This window comes from Aspergillus fischeri, genomic scaffold (genome assembly GCF_000149645.3).
Source record: "Aspergillus fischeri NRRL 181 1099437636264 genomic scaffold, whole genome shotgun sequence".
Classification (NCBI taxonomy): Eukaryota; Fungi; Ascomycota; class Eurotiomycetes; order Eurotiales; family Aspergillaceae; genus Aspergillus; species Aspergillus fischeri.
The window spans coordinates 4255664-4272818 of record NW_001509762.1 but is presented as its reverse complement, the minus strand read 5'-3'; the positions used below and the strand labels follow the sequence as shown (position 1 = coordinate 4272818).

Genomic DNA, 17155 nt, shown 5'->3' with positions numbered 1-17155 from the left:
GTCTATGCAAAGCCTCTTTTTGTTGGAAAAGAGGAAATGTGAGCAAGGACTTTCTGTTCCGTAGCGTCTAAGCTGATACCACATTAGATGTTGAATTTCGTAATCCTCCTCGCTCGTGATCAATGATAAAAGAAAAAGATGAGAGGGGTATATGGGAAAGAGAAATGTTGAAAAATGTTGAAAGTGAATAACGCCCAGGGAAGAAATCGTTGAGAGGTCTTCAGTCGTGTCGCCATTAAACATGATGCCCTGGGGTTTGGAATTGTGTCCCCGGGCTGGTATCGTTGAGATAGATGTTGAATAAGGGGTATGAGAGGTTGGAGAGAATTTTGGGGTAGAAAGAGTCAAGGCAGGATTTGAGGCTATGGCTCCTGGCCTTAGTTCTTTATGGCAACTTCTTCGGGGACTGCCCCGTTTGGCTGGGACTTGGTCTCGACTGTGTCGGGGCCGACCTCCACGTCAAGGTCTTTCACTTCCAGACCGTTGAACAGGTCGAAGAGGTCATACGTGTTGTGGAAGTCGTTGTTAACTAAGATATCCAGGGTTAGCAATTCGAATACATGCAGCGAGCGAACGCAAACTTACCGATGTTGACCAGGTACCAGTTGTCCATAATATCCTGGATCAACTTCCGACTAGGGCTGCTGGCATCATGACATTTGGCCCAGTCTTCACCCAGGCGGTATGCCTCATCCTTCCAAGCTAAGAAACTGATCGTCTCCACAATGGTCGGCTGGACGATTTCTCGTCCGGCGAAGATACCCCAAGTCAGAGCATTAGGGCTGTCACGAGTGTTGGTGCGCAATTCACGATTCTTGGCCACGGCATGGTAGGTCAAGTCGGGATTCTTCTCGATCCGAGCGATCAGCTCGTCAAGCAGATAGGGAGGTACAAAGAGCTCGAGGTATGCCTTCTGGTAGACGAAGCCGTTCTTGGGACCCCAGCCAAACACAGGGTGAGACGATCTCACACCGTTCACGGCAGGTTGCGAGTTGACTGTGAGTAAACCCCTGCTATTCAGCTGGACCAGGTTGTCCTTGATGGCATTGGCTTCGCCACTGATTGGCGAGTCGCTCCATGGCAGACGGTCCAGCTTCCCTTCCAAGTAGCGAACGAAAATCTGCGTTACATCGCGAATAGACTTGGGCTCGCCCCAAAGTTTGATGTTCTGTTCGTTTGTGCCCTTGAGGCCGATGCCATAAGCGTCGAGCTCACCAAAGGCAGGGGACCGAGAGTCGGTCCAACGGCCGTTCGGGAATTCATCCCATGTCTGTGTACGGGCAATGTAGGAGGAGTTTCTGTTGCGCCAGAAAATGGGACGGACATCCTCCCCGCGGCGGTTGAGTGCGAGTGACGGCCGCCAGGGCAGGGGTCTCTGAAGCGGGGTCTCCTCCGAGGGAATCAGTTTAAGTTCCTCAAGGACTGCCTGTGTCGCTTGTGCCAGGTTCATGGTGTAGCTAATGTAAAGTCGCATTTAGCCACGTGAAAAACCATTGATATACTGGGTAGGAATAAACTCACAAATGCAGGTGCTTGATGCCAGCCGCGAGGAGACGTCGGCACATGTCCGCAACCAGCCGCTTTCCGATCTCCTTGACAGCAGCATCGTCATTCTTCACCGGTTCCAGAGCCTCGAGCCAGTCTGGTGGGATCCGCGCCTTTGTCCAGTTCGCTCGTCTGATGAATGCGGCATATGTGGAGATAGGCATGATACCGGGAATAATAGGCACTGTGATGCCCTTGGCACGGCATTTCTTGACCCATTCAATGAAATTGTCTATATCGTAGAACATCTGCGTGATGACGAAGGAGCTTCCAGCGTCGACCTTCTCTTTCAAGTGATCGATCAGCTGATCCACATCCGGGTTGTCGTCTGCGCCTTCAGGGTAACCGCCCACACCGATGTCGAAATGATTGCCGTACTTCTCCCGAATATACTTGACCAGATCCTTTGCATAACGGAGTCCTCCTTCAGTGGCTTCCCATGCCTCTTTGTCACGGGGCGGATCACCGCGAAGCGCCAAGATGTTGGTGCAGCCTGCCTTGTAAGCAGCACTGAGTGCAGCATTCACTTTTTCTAAGGGCATGTCTGTGCAGGTCAGATGCATGCAAGTCTCCAAGCCGTACACCGATTGAGCAACGTTCACCATCTCGCAGGTCAAATCCGACAACCGACCACCAGCACCCCAGGTGATGTCGATGAAGGAGGGTCCTAGAGAGTGCATCCGATCCATTCTGTCGTAGAGATTCTGAACACCCTGGGCCGTTTTCGGAGGAAAGAATTCGAAAGAGATACCGACCCTCCCGGCGGACTCGTTGTCCGCGAGCATGTCTTTGACGTGCATCTTGATATATTACAGTCTGTCCGTGAGCAACAATCAGCTTCACATATGGAAAGGTCAAAGACCGCCAGACTTTTTAGCCGGCGTGTCGGCGACGAGTGCAAAACAGCGAGTGAAGTACTGGGCGCTAGAATATGCAAGAAAGCAGAAGTGTACCGTACCTGCAACAAAAGGTCGAGTTATCTGAGCTGGCCTGCCGTTAGATGTCCTTCAGGAGCTGTGGATAATCGCCCCGTTTCGCCCACCGATCTCGCCAGCGACTGCGATGAGGGTTCAAAACCGAAAGTCAAAGTAAACAATGCAAAACAAAGGTTGAGAGAAACCAAAACAACAAAAGTAATAGATTAGCAGAATCGACTGCAAGGTAAACGCAGCAGAGCTATGGGAAAAAGAAACAGAGAAGCGGGCTGCTTGAGAGCACCGGTGTGAGTCGGTGTCCCTTTCCGCTGGGGAGGCCGGATTTCGGAGGACGTGGCCGGCACGTGGTTTCCACTTACTCAGCGAGCAACTCGCAAAGGGTCGATATTTTTAGATTTTAAGTCTATCACCGAGTTTGTATAAAGCAAGCAACAATACTTTCCTATACTCCGAAATTTCAGTGTACTACGTGTAGCTTGGGAGGTTGTTTGTAGTTTGTAGCAATCCACCGGAGGACAAAATACGGGGAGCGCCGATTGACACCTCAGGCCACTATCACCCCGCTGTTTTGCCCCTCCTTCTTCGGCGGATAAGGAAAAAGTAGAGGGGAAAAAAAGAAAAAAAAAGAAATGGTCTCCGTCGAACTATACTCTGGTCTCTGCATTCGGTGATATAAGATATTCGGTCTATTTTTTCATAGTTATCCCTCATAACCCCTCAAATCCAATTGCTAGAGTCAATTAATCCTACCTATCAATTCACAATGTCTGCTTCCGTTCCTCCTCCGGCCGCCGATCAGGATTACAAGGCGTCACTGCTCCCACTACTGATCTCCAACAACGTCCTTTCTTTCGGCACATATACCCTCAAGTCCGGTCGTGAATCTCCCTACTTCTTCACTTCGTCTCTGCTTCACACTGCACCTCTCCTCCGGGCCACATCTGCCGCCTACGCCAGCGTTCTATCCGCCGAGCCTTTTGTAAAGACTGCCGCCGATGGCACACTCAGCCCCAACTTTGATATCATTTTCGGGTACTTTCTTCCCTTGAAGCGTCTATATCCCTTGATTTGAAGCAGTACTAACCGGTCTGATAATAGTCCTGCTTACAAGGGCATCCCCATCGCCGCGGCCGTGACCAACGAACTAGCCGTGCGTGACTCTATCGGCGGAACCCACACCTGGGACAATGTCAGCTATTCATTCAACCGCAAGGAGGCCAAGGATCATGGCGAGGGTGGAAATATCGTCGGTGCCCCATTGAAGGGTAAGCGGGTTGTCATCGTCGACGACGTGATCACGGCGGGAACGGCTTTGCGCGAGGCTGTAGGCATCATCCAGAAAGAAGGCGGTATTGTCGCTGGTGTCGTTGTCTTGCTCGATCGTGAGGAGAGGGTCAGCGATGCGGAGCCCAAGAGCGCTGTCGGTGTTGCGCAGAGGGATCTTGGGGAGAGCATCCCCATTCGGGCTGTCATTGGTCTCCATGATTTGATTGAGAAGCTGGGTGATAAGATCGGCGAGAGCGAAATCCAGCGGTTGAAGGACTACAGGGCTCGCTATGGTGCTGAATAAATGAACCAGGAATGTAATATATTGAATGATACCAATGAGTCTTGATGATGTTCGTGGGGTTTTTGGGCTTGATCAATAGAAGTTTACAATCCTGGTCACCAACGTATAAAGTCATATATGCAGCGGTTTTGATCATTCTTCGTTGTAGTCTTCCGAAGGACCGTCATGAAACTGCGCTCTTCGAGTGTTTTTCAAGTATATATCTCGGTTGTTCACCTGAAATGGCTAGATCTGAGCCCTGTATACGATTGTACACACCTTGCAAGACATACTACATCCCTTTGTTTTCCAAGCCAAACTACCAGCCAGCGTTTGAATGACGATATTCTCGACCTCAAACCACTGCTAATCCCCCTGGATACTGCTCTGACATCATACACCATTTGCCTTCGAAGCAACATCACCTGGAATGTACGGACTACGTGACACCACAACGAAGGGATACTGTGGGGTAAAACCTGTCTGAAACATGCCTTGGCTCATGCTAATCAAATATGTCTCACTAACCATGGGGGTGTACTCACGTTCCAGCTAGAAATCCAATCCTTGGGAGATCATCTCCCACGGAAAACATAATTTAGAGTTCCAATGCATGCCATGCTGGCTTGGAGTCATACAATTTTCCCTAGTTGATAATTAGTTAGCTCATTCGGTCTATGCAATTTCAAAGAGCATGACAGTGTATGTCATTCCCAATGTATAATGTACTGATACCGAGTGTCGAAGGTGAAGAATTTCATCGATTCAAGTGCCTCTTTCAAGGAGTGAAAGGGCGCCTTGGCAGATACCGTGCAGTCCGATCAACGAAAAGTATCGAGGCGGTCCTCTGCCATAAACTCATGAGAAGCCATCTGCCTTCTAGGAGGCTACGCGGCGGTCTCTAAGACTCGACTATAATTACCTTACTAGGACGAGTCTGGATGACAAAAAGTTTTCCAACCAAAAGCCGGTGAGGAGGACATTTTCACCATAGATCCCTAAGTTTCATCTTGCAGGAGATAATGCGAACAAGATCGGCGATCTCGTCCAGCTCTCAAGTCGGTGAAGATTGGGATAACGAAGAAAATGAGCTCCTTCCGGTAGCTTCCAAGCGGTCGGCTCACTGACTCGAAGGGGCAAGCTAAATGTGATATGTGCGCGAAGACGCTGACTAGAAGGATGTAATGGCAAACGATGCTGCATATGATGTATCCTTGTTGCATGTGCCGAGAAATCCTACAGCGCGGCACAGATTTTGTTGTTGCGGCTTGAAATATCATGTTGGGTAACAAGTGTTGGCATGGACGTGGGGCCTGTATGCGGGTTTTCAATAACTCATCGGGCCTGCGTCCTGTTGTGGATTCTGGATGCCGTTCGATGCGCTCTACCGGTGGTCCCCTATAGAAAAAAGATGGCTTCGGCGGCTTCACAATCGAGCGGCATTTGCCGCAATTGGAATTGCAACAGCGATGTTCACCAGGCCGGGTGCAGTGTTCACTTGGCATATAACGAAGAATACCTCAGCAACTTCTCATAAATTTATACCATTGTCCGTTCGTTGGAGGTGAAGATATATCCTGCCTGAGAAGCAAGAGCGAAGAAAGATTATTCAAAGTCTGCTACCGCACTGACTGTTACCAACCTTAGCAGATGTCATCGTACACCGTTAAAGTCATGATTCATCCCACATGCAGAAATGGCGGCTGGGATTGTTACGCAATGATCTGTGCTACGCTGCAAAGCATGACGATGATGATCCGGCATCGATCATGTGTATGCCGCTGATAAGACCCTTGTAGAGATCACCCGAGGGCCGAGGGCCTGCCTACGTACCGAGTACCTACTTACATAGATAGATAAATAGGTAGAGAGATCTCACGGAGCGGTCTGGCTGTCTCCCAGAGAGAAGAACTACCTAAAGAACACAATATTTATGAGCAGCCAATCAGGATAACAGACTGGCATTTAAGGTTGATCTGGTCTGGCATCAAAGCTTGGATCATCCGCCGTCCAGGTCTTGGCGCCCCACTGTGTTATAGTATAATCTGTAACACTACGGAGTACCAAGCAGGTTATCGAGCTCACAGTGAGAGTGTAGTGTTGATATGCGCGCAGTTTTCGAGTCAGTGGTCACAGTTTTCAGATTTAATCATGCAGTATACGTGCGAAATTTGATTGGCGACTTTTAACCCAAAACGCCACAATACAGGTAACCGCACAGAACTACTGATTCTAGAAGCAAGGGCGAAGATCCACTGACAGAGCGCAAAGTTTCTCATACAGAACTAGGGATACTGAGTTTGCTTTATGATATGACGATATCAATCTCGCCAACTGAATTTAGATTACTACCGGAGCCAGGTTTGTGGTATCGGCAATTGGTTTCTGCTCTCTTTGACTACCCAGCAACATGCGCTGATTTCAGTCTCCGACTGCAAGCGACCCATGAGTACTCCGTAAGGTATGTCTGCTCGAACGACCCCGACAACATCTGTAGTACGTCTCATCCCTTTGTCAGGTGTCCTGTTGTTTTCACGCTGGACTTTGTAGAACCCAGGGCTATACGAATAGTATTTGGATCTTCAACCATCTCCTTACTGTACTGACCATGACAACAACATCCCTTTCTCCCTTGAATATGGCCACAATGACTCGGGGAGGTCGAACTGAGACAAACTTGACCTGACTTGAGACATGTTCAAACGGCTTGACAAGGATTGGTTCGTGGTGCAAATCGCAATATCCTGAAATCGCAACTTCTATTATCCCTTTGGCACTACTCAAGCAAGGAAAACCATAATAGCCGGTTGTCAGTGCCCGGGGACCTGTGTATCATCCATACGTAGACGTGTAATTTACAGTAGCCCCGATGAGTGAACCTTCTGGAATCTCTTGTCACTATCAATATGGCGTGCTGGTACATGAAGCTGAAATATCCAATCTTTGCCATGACATAGAAGGAAGAGTAGGAGAACCTTAATAGCCAAATTGCGAGAGACAGACTATTGCCCATGATATCGTAAGATACAGATTGTCTAACCCTTGACCATGAATGTAGAGAGACAGTTGTTACTACGTCCAGTTCTATAGCTGATATTAATAAAGGTACGCACGCATTGAGTGGTTAGGCCACCGTGTCACTAGCACTACGGTGATCTCTTAATATTAGAGAGGGAAACGCTTCTGAGTAATTGAGATGTTATCCGATCCGATGCTTCGCGGCCAGTCAAAGCTTCCGCGTATCGATCTATATCGGGTACCTAGTACCGGCTCAGAGGTTTTATCCACATTTTGCATGCATAAGCGAGAGGCTGACGGTGCATCTCTGATATGCTGGATTGAATCAAGCACGCAATTAGCAGGAGGTAGCTACTATTGAGAAAAAGGCAGGGCCCGTGTTACCACAGTCCATAACCAGAATCTTGGATGCGTCAAGGGTTGCTTCCACAGTGCTATTGGCTCTGAGGGTCATCAGGAGTCACATATCAGATTATAACCACATAGCTGCCCGATTATCAAGGTCTTTGGCGGCTATGCGAATGTTGAACTTCGCATGATATTTTTTGACCACGACTTGTGCATTGAGAGTGCATGTGCTTTCAACCACGCAGCCGTGATGAGCAGCCAGTACCTAGTGAATGAAAGGACACAAGTCTCATCACCGTACTCAGATGTAAGCATAGTTAGATATTACTACTAAGTAACTGCGTACTGTCCGTTTGACGACAGATCAGACAGAAGTGGCTCACCACTCTCAGCCACCATACTCATACATGCAGTATGATATTCTCTCAGAAGACACCGTGTACTCCGTAGCATTCAATAAACTAATGCAGTATGCCAATGTCATTAGGCAAGTAATCAATATACAGTGCAAAGGAGACAGAGGTAAGAAAACAAAAACAAAAAAACCCGGTATGTACGAGAGCATCAGCGTAAGGTACCCACTGGCCCCACTGGGGTGAATACAGTACCCACAGCTGCCTAGGAACCTAAGGCATCTAATGTACCTAGGTGCATTCATCATACTGACTGACTTTCCTCCTTCCTTCATCTTCTTCATAGTCACCGTCAACTTTCCGGTCTCGCTTCCCTATGCTCAACTCTGACACGGTCTCCAGTCTCCACTGCTCAATTTTACTCCACTGCAATGGCCTTGGCTTCACAGGGGGCAGATGATCTGCCGAAAATTATCATATCATGCAGGAAGTCGATGGCTGGTTCTGGAAATCGAGCAGGAGGTCCCGAATCTCAACAGCACGACTTTGAGACAGACCATCTCTCACCTACTTCTTTTCTTCCCGTCTCTCACTCCCTCGGCTATCTTTTCTTACGTTTGCCGTTCTATCTGCATGCGAGCTGCGTCTACCATCCGTCTAACGAGTATCATGCAGCAGCATCAGTAGGTAGGATAAGCGAAGGATAGTTGTCGTCCTGCTTTGCTTGCTCGCCCCCACGATCCTTCGTGGCGGACTTGTTGTCTGTACATCTTTGGGACCCATACTCGACTTGCCTGTTGGGCCTTCTCTCCCAGTTAGACCCCCCTTGTGCATGTTTATCGGACAAATTTCTTTCGTCTCGATCCTCTTTCTCATTGTCCCCTCGACTATCGTCAGCTACTACTGCTGGCGCCACTCGTCCTCTCGACCCGTTCCATTCTCCCCGAGCCTAATCTCTCAACTGCAATTGGCTGGAGTTAACTTTTAATAACTTTTTAGAGGATAAAAAGAGGGAACAAGCAAAGAGTTGTTTGAGAGAGCGAGGGTGGTCTTAAGCTACCTCATAGATCCATTCTCTTTCCCTGCTCTTGTCTGAAATACCCTTCCAAAAGACATTCTTCGACCGTTGAACCACATGCTGCTCTCATAATACGGTAGCACCCATTTTATTGTACGGTCGTCGGTCGACTTGAACATGGGTTGGAGGCTTCTGGGTTCGTTGCTTGCGTTCTTCGCGGCAACCTCGATAGCATGGCCTTACGACGAGGCCCTCGTTGACTACAATCTCAACACGAACAAGCAAGCGAGCAATCCTGCTGAATACTCTACAGATGGACCTGGCCACAAGTACACACCGTCGCCTGACAATTGGCGTTTCCCCATGTACACCCTTTTCCTGGACCGTTTTGTCAATGGAGATCCAACCAACGATAACATCAATGGCACCCTCTTCGAGCATGATCTGAATTCGAACCAGATGCGTCATGGGGGTGACGTCGTCGGCTTGATCGACACACTGGATTATCTTCATGGAATGGGCATCAAAGTGCGTTTCTGACTTCTTTTACTTGCCTCATCTACGTTGACTTTGTCTGCCCAAAAAAAAAAAAAAAAAAAAAAAAAAAGGATTCTTTACTAATATCTCACGAACAGGGCATCTATCTGGCAGGCACGATTTTGATCAATCAGCCCTGGGGTTCAGACGGCTATTCAGCTCTCGATACTACCTTGCTCGACCACCACTTTGGGAATATCCAGACTTGGAGGGACGCAATCTCGGAAATTCACCGACGAGGCATGTATGTCGTTTTCGACAACACAATCGCGACGTAAGTAATGTCCACACTCCTTGCGCAGTAAGTGCTTGGACTGACCGGTGCCCGTCGCGTAGCATGGGTGACTTGATTGGTTTCGAAGGATACTTGAATACCACTACCCCTTTTTCCGTCAAGGAACACAAGGCACTTTGGAAGACTGACCGCCACTATGTCGATTTCCACCTTGGAAATGATTACAACGAGACCTGTGACTACCCGCGATTTTGGAATGAAACTGGCTGGCCAGTCGACCAATCCGTCAGGGACCAATTGAATGGGTGCTACAACAGTGACTTCGACCAATATGGTGACCGAGAGGCTTTTGGTGTCTATCCAGACTGGCAACGTCAACTGGCAAAATTCGCTTCCGTTCAAGATCGTTTGCGCGAGTGGAATCCCAGTGTCAGACAAAGATTGACTCGCCATTCCTGTATGATTATCGAAGCCCTTGATATTGACGGCTTTCGGTACGACAAGGCCACGCAAGCCACCGTGGATGCCCTGGGGGAGATGTCGCTCGCTTATAGGGAGTGTGCTCGTAAAGTTGGCAAGAACAACTTCTTCATTTCCGGTGAGATCACTGGAGGAAACACCTTTGGCTCCGTTTACCTTGGGCGTGGTAGGCAGCCCAACCAATATCTGGAGTCTGCCATCGATGCTATGAACATGACCAATTCATCGGACCACCAGTATTTCTTGCGCGAGCATGGTCATGAGGCTATCGACGCAGCAGCCTTCCACTACTCGATATATCGCTCCCTGACTCGATTTCTGGGCCTAGATGGTAACCTGGCAGCTGGCTATGATACTCCAGTTGACTGGACTGATGCCTGGAACCTAATGGTCGTATCCAATGATATGATCAATGCCAATACTGGGAAGTTCGATCCTCGACACATGTATGGTGCCACAAATCAGGATGTTTTCCGTTGGCCGGCCATTGAGTACGGTGTAGAGCGCCAGCTCCTTGCTCTGTTCGTCACAACCCTGCATCTTCCCGGCATCCCACTGCTTTTGTGGGGCGAAGAACAGGCTTTCTACATCTTGGATGCTACGGCCTCCAACTATATCTATGGACGTCAAGCAATGTCACCCGCCACAGCATGGAAGACTCATGGCTGTTTTCAACTGTCACCATCGCAATACTACAACTGGCCTATCCAAAAGGGTCGCCAGGGCTGCCATGACGAGACGGCTACGTACGATCACCGTGATCCTTCCCATCCCGTCCGGAACATTATCAAACATATGTACCAGATGAGAGAGAACTACCTTGTCTTGAACGACGGATGGTGGCTACAGAAACTATCCAAGCAGACTCGTGAAATTCATCTCCCTGGTTCAAACAGCACTCCTACCGAAACGGGCATGTGGTCAATCCTAAGAGACGTGACCCCGGGTATCCAGAGCCTCGGCTCAGACAAGGACGACCAACCGGTGTGGCTGGTATACCAGAATGAGAACCATACCGTTGACTACAAATTCGACTGCGGCAGCAATGACTCTGCCTTAATCGCTCCGTTCGCCTCCGGAACGACAGTGCGAAATCTGTTTTATCCACATGACGAACACGTTCTAAAAGATAGTCCAAAGAAACTTGGCTTGAATGGCTCCACAGACACCAATGGCTGCCTCGACAGCCTGACTCTTAAGCCATTTGAGTTCCGGGCCTATGTCCCAAAGAAAAGATTCATTGCTCCCCGTCCCATGATCACTCAGATCACGCCTGGCCACGATACCCCATTACTCTCAAAGGTCGCGCCTGACCAGGCTGAAGAGATAGATGTCAGCATCTATTTCTCGGCAGAAATGGACTGTGACTCTGTCACGAAGTCAATCACACTGAACTCAACCACAGAATCCGGGAAAACGCCATCTGTCGACAGCAAAAGTGCGAGCTGCAACAAGATTCCCGCGACTGACACGCAATGGACCGGTCAGCTTCCAAATGTTTGGGTTTGGACCGGAAAGTTGACTGGTGTGTATAACGGGATTCACCGGTTGACGGTCACAAACGCAAGTGACTCCGCTGGGACGAGCGCAACCAATGCCATTGACCATTTCTTGTTTCGTGTTGGCCAAAGTGACAATCCCATGGTATTTACCTCGGCCAATTATTCCAGTAGTCTGTTGCACGAGCACGAGAACGGCACCCTTTTCATTCAACATCATGCTGCTGGTGCCGACAAGTATCGCTATTCCACCAACTGGGGAAGTTCATTCTCTAATTGGATGGACTACAAAGGCGGCAATGAGACAATAGAGGAACTTCCCTGGTCCGGAACCAAGAAGCAGAAATGGCAGGGAAAGCATGTGCGCGTTGAGTATTGGAGCAAGTTGACTGGGAGCAGCGACTATGTCCAAGAAGGAGACTCTGGTTGGGACTCCAACCGCCCACGGCGCTTCCCTCACCTCTTCTTTAATGGGCCGTATAATCAATACGGCTATGATGCTGGACTGAACAATGCGGTTCAGCTAGGAGAGGATGGACTCTGGCGGTTTAGATTTGTGGCTGAGTGGCCAGCGCAGGGCCAGTTCAATGTCTGGGGCATCAATCCTGATGGTCAACCTGACCAGAGTTTCGTGTTTGGTGATGCAGATAGGGACGGCGTCCTAGATCGCATGCCTCCCTCTTCCCTCAGTACCACACTGATTAACATCACTGACCACCCGCCAGCGCCCCATCTGGCATGGGTCCTTCACCTGGATGATTCGACTCTGCAGTTCCGACTCGAGCCAACAGGCTCCAGGGCAGTTCAGATGGTCGTTTTCTTCCTCCTTTGGCTCATACCAGTTTTGACGGCTGCTGCATGTGTATACGGCTTCATGAAATCGTTCTACCAAGTGAAATTTAACCAAGTCGGCGTCAGCGAGAAGAAGACGCTATTGCCATTATGGCTCCGGAGGAAGATCAAGCGTGTACCTCTCGAAGATGGCGAGCCTATGAATCCTCTTGTCCGCTTTGCAAACAGATCAGGCTTTCTCCAAAGCAGGTCTGCATTCAATGAAGGGGCCTTAAAGCGGAGGACTGTCCTGATTGCCACAATGGAGTACGACATTGAAGATTGGGCGATCAAGATTAAAATCGGCGGTCTAGGCGTCATGGCACAGCTTATGGGCAAGAACCTGGGGCACCAGAACCTGATATGGGTTGTCCCTTGTGTTGGTGGTGTTGATTACCCTGAGGATCAGAGGGCTGACCCGATGTTTGTCACCGTACTCGGGAACTCTTACGAGGTCAATGTCCAGTACCATGTTCTCAAGAACATCACTTATGTTCTCTTGGATGCACCCGTTTTCCGCCAGCAAACCAAGACAGAGCCGTATCCTGCTCGGATGGACGATCTGGATAGTGCCATCTACTACTCTGCCTGGAATCAGTGTATCGCACAGGCAATCAGGAGATTCTCCGTCGAACTGTATCACGTCAATGACTATCATGGCTCGATTGCTCCACTCTATCTGCTACCACAGACTATCCCTATCTGCTTGTCCCTTCACAACGCTGAATTCCAAGGACTATGGCCAATGCGAACGCAGAAGGAGAAAGATGAAGTCTGTTCGGTGTTCAACCTTGACCTTGATGTGGCAAGTCGTTACGTCCAATTTGGTGAGGTCTTCAACATGCTTCATGCGGGTGCAAGCTACCTTCGGCTGCATCAGCAAGGCTTCGGTGCCGTAGGTGTCTCAAGGAAGTATGGGAAGCGCTCTTATGCCCGGTATCCGATCTTCTGGGGACTGAAGAAAGTTGGAAACCTACCGAATCCTGATCCTACAGACACGGGCGAATGGAACAGAGAGCTAATTAGGCAATCTGACATCAAGGTGGATGCAGCTTATGAGGCCAGCCGCGGAGAATTCAAGCGTCAGGCACAGGAGTGGGCAGGACTGGAACAGAATCCTAATGCAGATCTTTTGGTGTTCGTCGGAAGATGGTCCATGCAAAAGGGTATCGACCTCATTGCAGATGTTATGCCTGCAGTCCTGGAAGCTCGGTCTAACGTTCAGTTGATCTGTGTTGGTCCGGTTATTGACCTCTATGGCAAATTCGCGGCGTTGAAGCTCGATCGTATGATGGAATTGTACCCCGGCCGTGTGTTCTCAAGGCCCGAGTTCACAGCACTTCCGCCATTCATTTTCTCTGGTGCTGACTTCGCTTTAATCCCATCGCGCGATGAGCCTTTTGGCCTTGTTGCAGTGGAGTTTGGACGCAAGGGTGCTCTTGGTATTGGTGCGCGTGTTGGCGGCCTGGGTCAAATGCCTGGTTGGTGGTACAATGTTGAATCTACAACAACATCGCATCTTCTCCATCAATTCAAGCTCGCTATTGGTAGTGCATTGAGCTCGAAACCCAAAGTTCGAGCCATGATGAGGGCACGGTCCGCGAAGCAACGCTTTCCTGTTGCTCAGTGGGTGGAAGACCTTGAAATCTTGCAGTCTACTGCGATTCGAATTCATAGCAAAGAACTGGCGAAGTCAAGTGGACAGCCATTGACTCCATCCGGGTGCAACACCCCGAGCGGAATGATGACGCCTCCAGTTGCAGGAAATCTGACTCCAACGGGCATCCAAACTCCTCCTTTGACCCATTCACGGGAACCAAGTATCTCAAACGCCAGTAGGCTCAGCGTCCTCGGCCCCCAGCAACGAAACACAATTGTATACAGCCGCGATCCAAGTCCTGGAATGATTGAAAAGCCCAAGTCAGGTCTTAGCCGGCAGTTATCCCTTGGAGTAAGAGCTGGACCTGGGCATCTGGAGCGCCGCGGCCGTCGTAAGCTCAAGAAGATGAACCAAGCGGGCAGTGATGACAATCAGAACTCAACGACTGACGTCGAGTCAAGCAGCGATGACGATATTATCCCCAGCTACTACGGCGACGACGAATACACTCTCACGCCTGAACAAGCGGAAGCAGGGCGACAAATAGAAATCTCCCAGCAACAAGGGCATCATTCCGTGTGGACCCCTCGGGACTTCTTCAGTCGGAGACATTCAAGTCAAACGTCTATCTCTTTCAACACTCCCCTGTCCCCCACCAGCACTGGTGTCACTGAAGCCGACGACACTTTATTCCCTCCTGCTCGGCGGATGCTGGAACCTGCTAACCCGAGTCACCGCCTTAGCAGCGCCTCTGTGCTCTCGGTGGATTCGATTGTCGGCGCCAAGAGAGACTATAGACTCCAGAGGGTTGATCCTTTCTTCACAGACAGTACCGGCGAGTTCTACAGAATCTTTGAAAAGAAGTTGGAGACGTTGAATGGTTCAAACAGTGAATCACAGCTCTGCATCGAGGAGTACCTTGTCAAGAGCGAGAAGAAGTGGTTCGATAGATTCAGGGATGCTAGACTAGGTCGCAATCAGTCTCCTGCTTCTTCCGTTTTCCAGGTCAAGCGAGATATTTCGTCCAACGATACGGTCTCCAATGAAATGGGAGCGCGTGAGAGCGACAGCGACCCACCCAAAGAACGTGATGAGTTCTTCTTAGGATCTGACTATGTTCCCCCCACAGGCCTGAAAAAATGGATGCAAGTGCGGATTGGTGACTGGCCTATCTACTCGATATTTCTTGGATTGGGACAAATCATCGCGGCCAACTCCTACCAGATCACACTGCTCACCGGCGAAGTGGGCCAGACACCTGAAAAGCTCTACGGTATCGCAACAACATACTTGATTACATCGATCATCTGGTGGTTTTTCTTCCGCAACTTTAAGTCAGTGGTTGTCCTCTCGCTTCCATGGCTGTTGTATGGCCTTGCGTTTGTCATAATCGGTGTCGCGCATTTCGAAAGCAACTCATTCAGTCGCGGCTGGATCCAGAATGTGGGAAGCGGACTGTACGCTGCTGCCTCCTCCAGTGGCTCCATTTTCTTTGCGCTGAATTTCGGTGATGAGAATGGAGTGCCTGTCAAACAGTGGGTTTTCCGTGCATGTGTCATTCAAGGTACCCAGCAGGCTTATGTGATCGGCCTGTGGTATTGGGGAACCAGCCTTGCTCAAGCAACCAACAGTGGCATTATCAATCCTCAGGGTGATATAACAAACACTTGGAAGATAACGTACGTTAGATGCCCTTCATTTCCGTCTACTGTCACAATTCGCTAACTGATATTCTAGTGCTATTTGCTTACCCATCGCCATCATCCTGTGGAGTGTCGGTTTGCTTGTTTTCTTCGGTCTGCCGAATTACTACCGGCAGATACCCGGGAAAGTCCCATCTTTCTACAAGTCTGTCTTCCGGCGAAAGATCGTTCTGTGGAACTTCGTCGTTGTCATCGTTCAGAACTTCTTTCTGAGCGCACAGTATGGACGGAATTGGAGCTGTAAGTCGTCGAACCGTGGGATATTGCAATATCCTCAAGGGCAATGGCTGACATTTCTCGCTTTCTCTCTGCAACAGTTCTCTGGAGCTCTAAGAATGCGGAAGCCTGGCAGGTGGGAATCTTGTGTGCCTTTTTCTTTGGCGCTGTCTGGGCCGCGCTGCTATACTTGTTCGGTTACCTGTCCAAGTCTCATAGCTGGATCATTCCAGTGTTCGCTTGCGGCTTGGGGGCTCCGCGATGGGCCCAGATGCTTTGGGGGGTCTCAGGGATTGGGCTGTATCTTCCCTGGGCTGGCGGGGACGTAGGCGGGGCCCTTGTTTCTCGGTCCCTGTGGCTCTGGCTTGGAGTCCTGGATTCCTTACAGGGCCTCGGATTCGGCATGATCTTGCTTCAGACCTTGACTCGGATGCACATCTGCTTCACTCTGCTGGCTTCTCAAGTGCTAGGTTCAATTGCGACCATTTGCGCCAGGGCGTTTGCTCCGAACAATATTGGTCCGGGCCCGATTTCACCAGACCTGACGGCCGGAGTCAGCTCGGTTGCCAATGCCTGGTTCTGGATTGCTATTTTCTTTCAGCTGCTAATATGGTAAGCACATTATCCTCCAAGCATTGATATTCGAACCCAAGACTGACAAACACTCTTCCGCAGCGCTGGGTTCTTGAGGTTCTTCCGGAAAGAGCAACTTTCAAAGCCCTGAACGGCAAGTATCCCTCGACTTTCTGTATTGGAACGCTCTTAGCCTTCTGCCTTGACGGCGACGCGAGGTTCCGTGACACTGCTCTTTATCTATGAAGATATAAGCGCCTATATACTCCGACATTATATATAATCGTCGGTCATTTATTCGTTTCTAATGTTCTGGGCGGTTTCTTCTGCTCTGGTTTATGAGGAGTGTACTATTTTAGCACTTTTGCTCTGGCCATTAGGCACATTCGCATGTTGTGTACATTGATCGCGGCTCTTCTTGCTACCGACGAGCTTGTCTGACTTTTCTGCTTCGAGAGAAAAGCAGGGCATTGCATATTGATGGGTTTCTGTGGTTGCACAAATCTTGGATGTCATGTCGTTCCTTTGTATGACCTGCCGATGCTATTTGTTTCGCCTCGGGCTGGATGTATCACGAGGGAAACTAGACTTTTGCATTATGTCTGTTTGTTTGGGATTACGATATCCATGGTCAATTAATGATTCTTTATCTGCACAGTCAAAGCTACGGTCTCTGTATTGCAAATAGAACGATAGCATTAAAGATATCCGTATG

At 49.5% G+C, this 17155-nt stretch overlaps 3 protein-coding genes across 3 annotated transcripts, besides 2 other annotated features; 2 read left to right on the top strand and 1 right to left on the bottom strand.

Moving 5' to 3' along the window:
• Window positions 1–377: 377 nt before the first annotated feature.
• Window positions 378–2345, bottom strand: NFIA_086570 (methylenetetrahydrofolate reductase (NAD(P)H) MET13; the record flags this gene model as incomplete). The annotated part of the gene is made up of 3 exons (XM_001260598.1): window positions 378–529; window positions 586–1457; window positions 1522–2345. The coding sequence occupies 3 exons, from the start codon at window positions 2343–2345 to the stop codon at window positions 378–380; spliced, it is 1848 nt and encodes a 615-aa protein (XP_001260599.1).
• Window positions 2346–3243: 898 nt separating this feature from the next.
• Window positions 3244–4050, top strand: NFIA_086560 (orotate phosphoribosyltransferase; the record flags this gene model as incomplete). Its single annotated transcript, XM_001260597.1, has 2 exons — window positions 3244–3512; window positions 3579–4050. The coding sequence occupies 2 exons, from the start codon at window positions 3244–3246 to the stop codon at window positions 4048–4050; spliced, it is 741 nt and encodes a 246-aa protein (XP_001260598.1).
• Window positions 4051–8943: 4893 nt separating this feature from the next.
• Window positions 8944–16483, top strand: ags2 (alpha-1,3-glucan synthase Ags2; the record flags this gene model as incomplete). The annotated part of the gene is made up of 5 exons (XM_001260596.1): window positions 8944–9294; window positions 9402–9577; window positions 9640–15627; window positions 15686–15891; window positions 15969–16483. 5 exons carry the CDS (start codon window positions 8944–8946, stop codon window positions 16481–16483), a joined length of 7236 nt encoding a protein of 2411 aa, XP_001260597.1.
• Window positions 9347–9373: a microsatellite.
• Window positions 9348–9373: a microsatellite.
• Window positions 16484–17155: the final 672 nt, after the last annotated feature.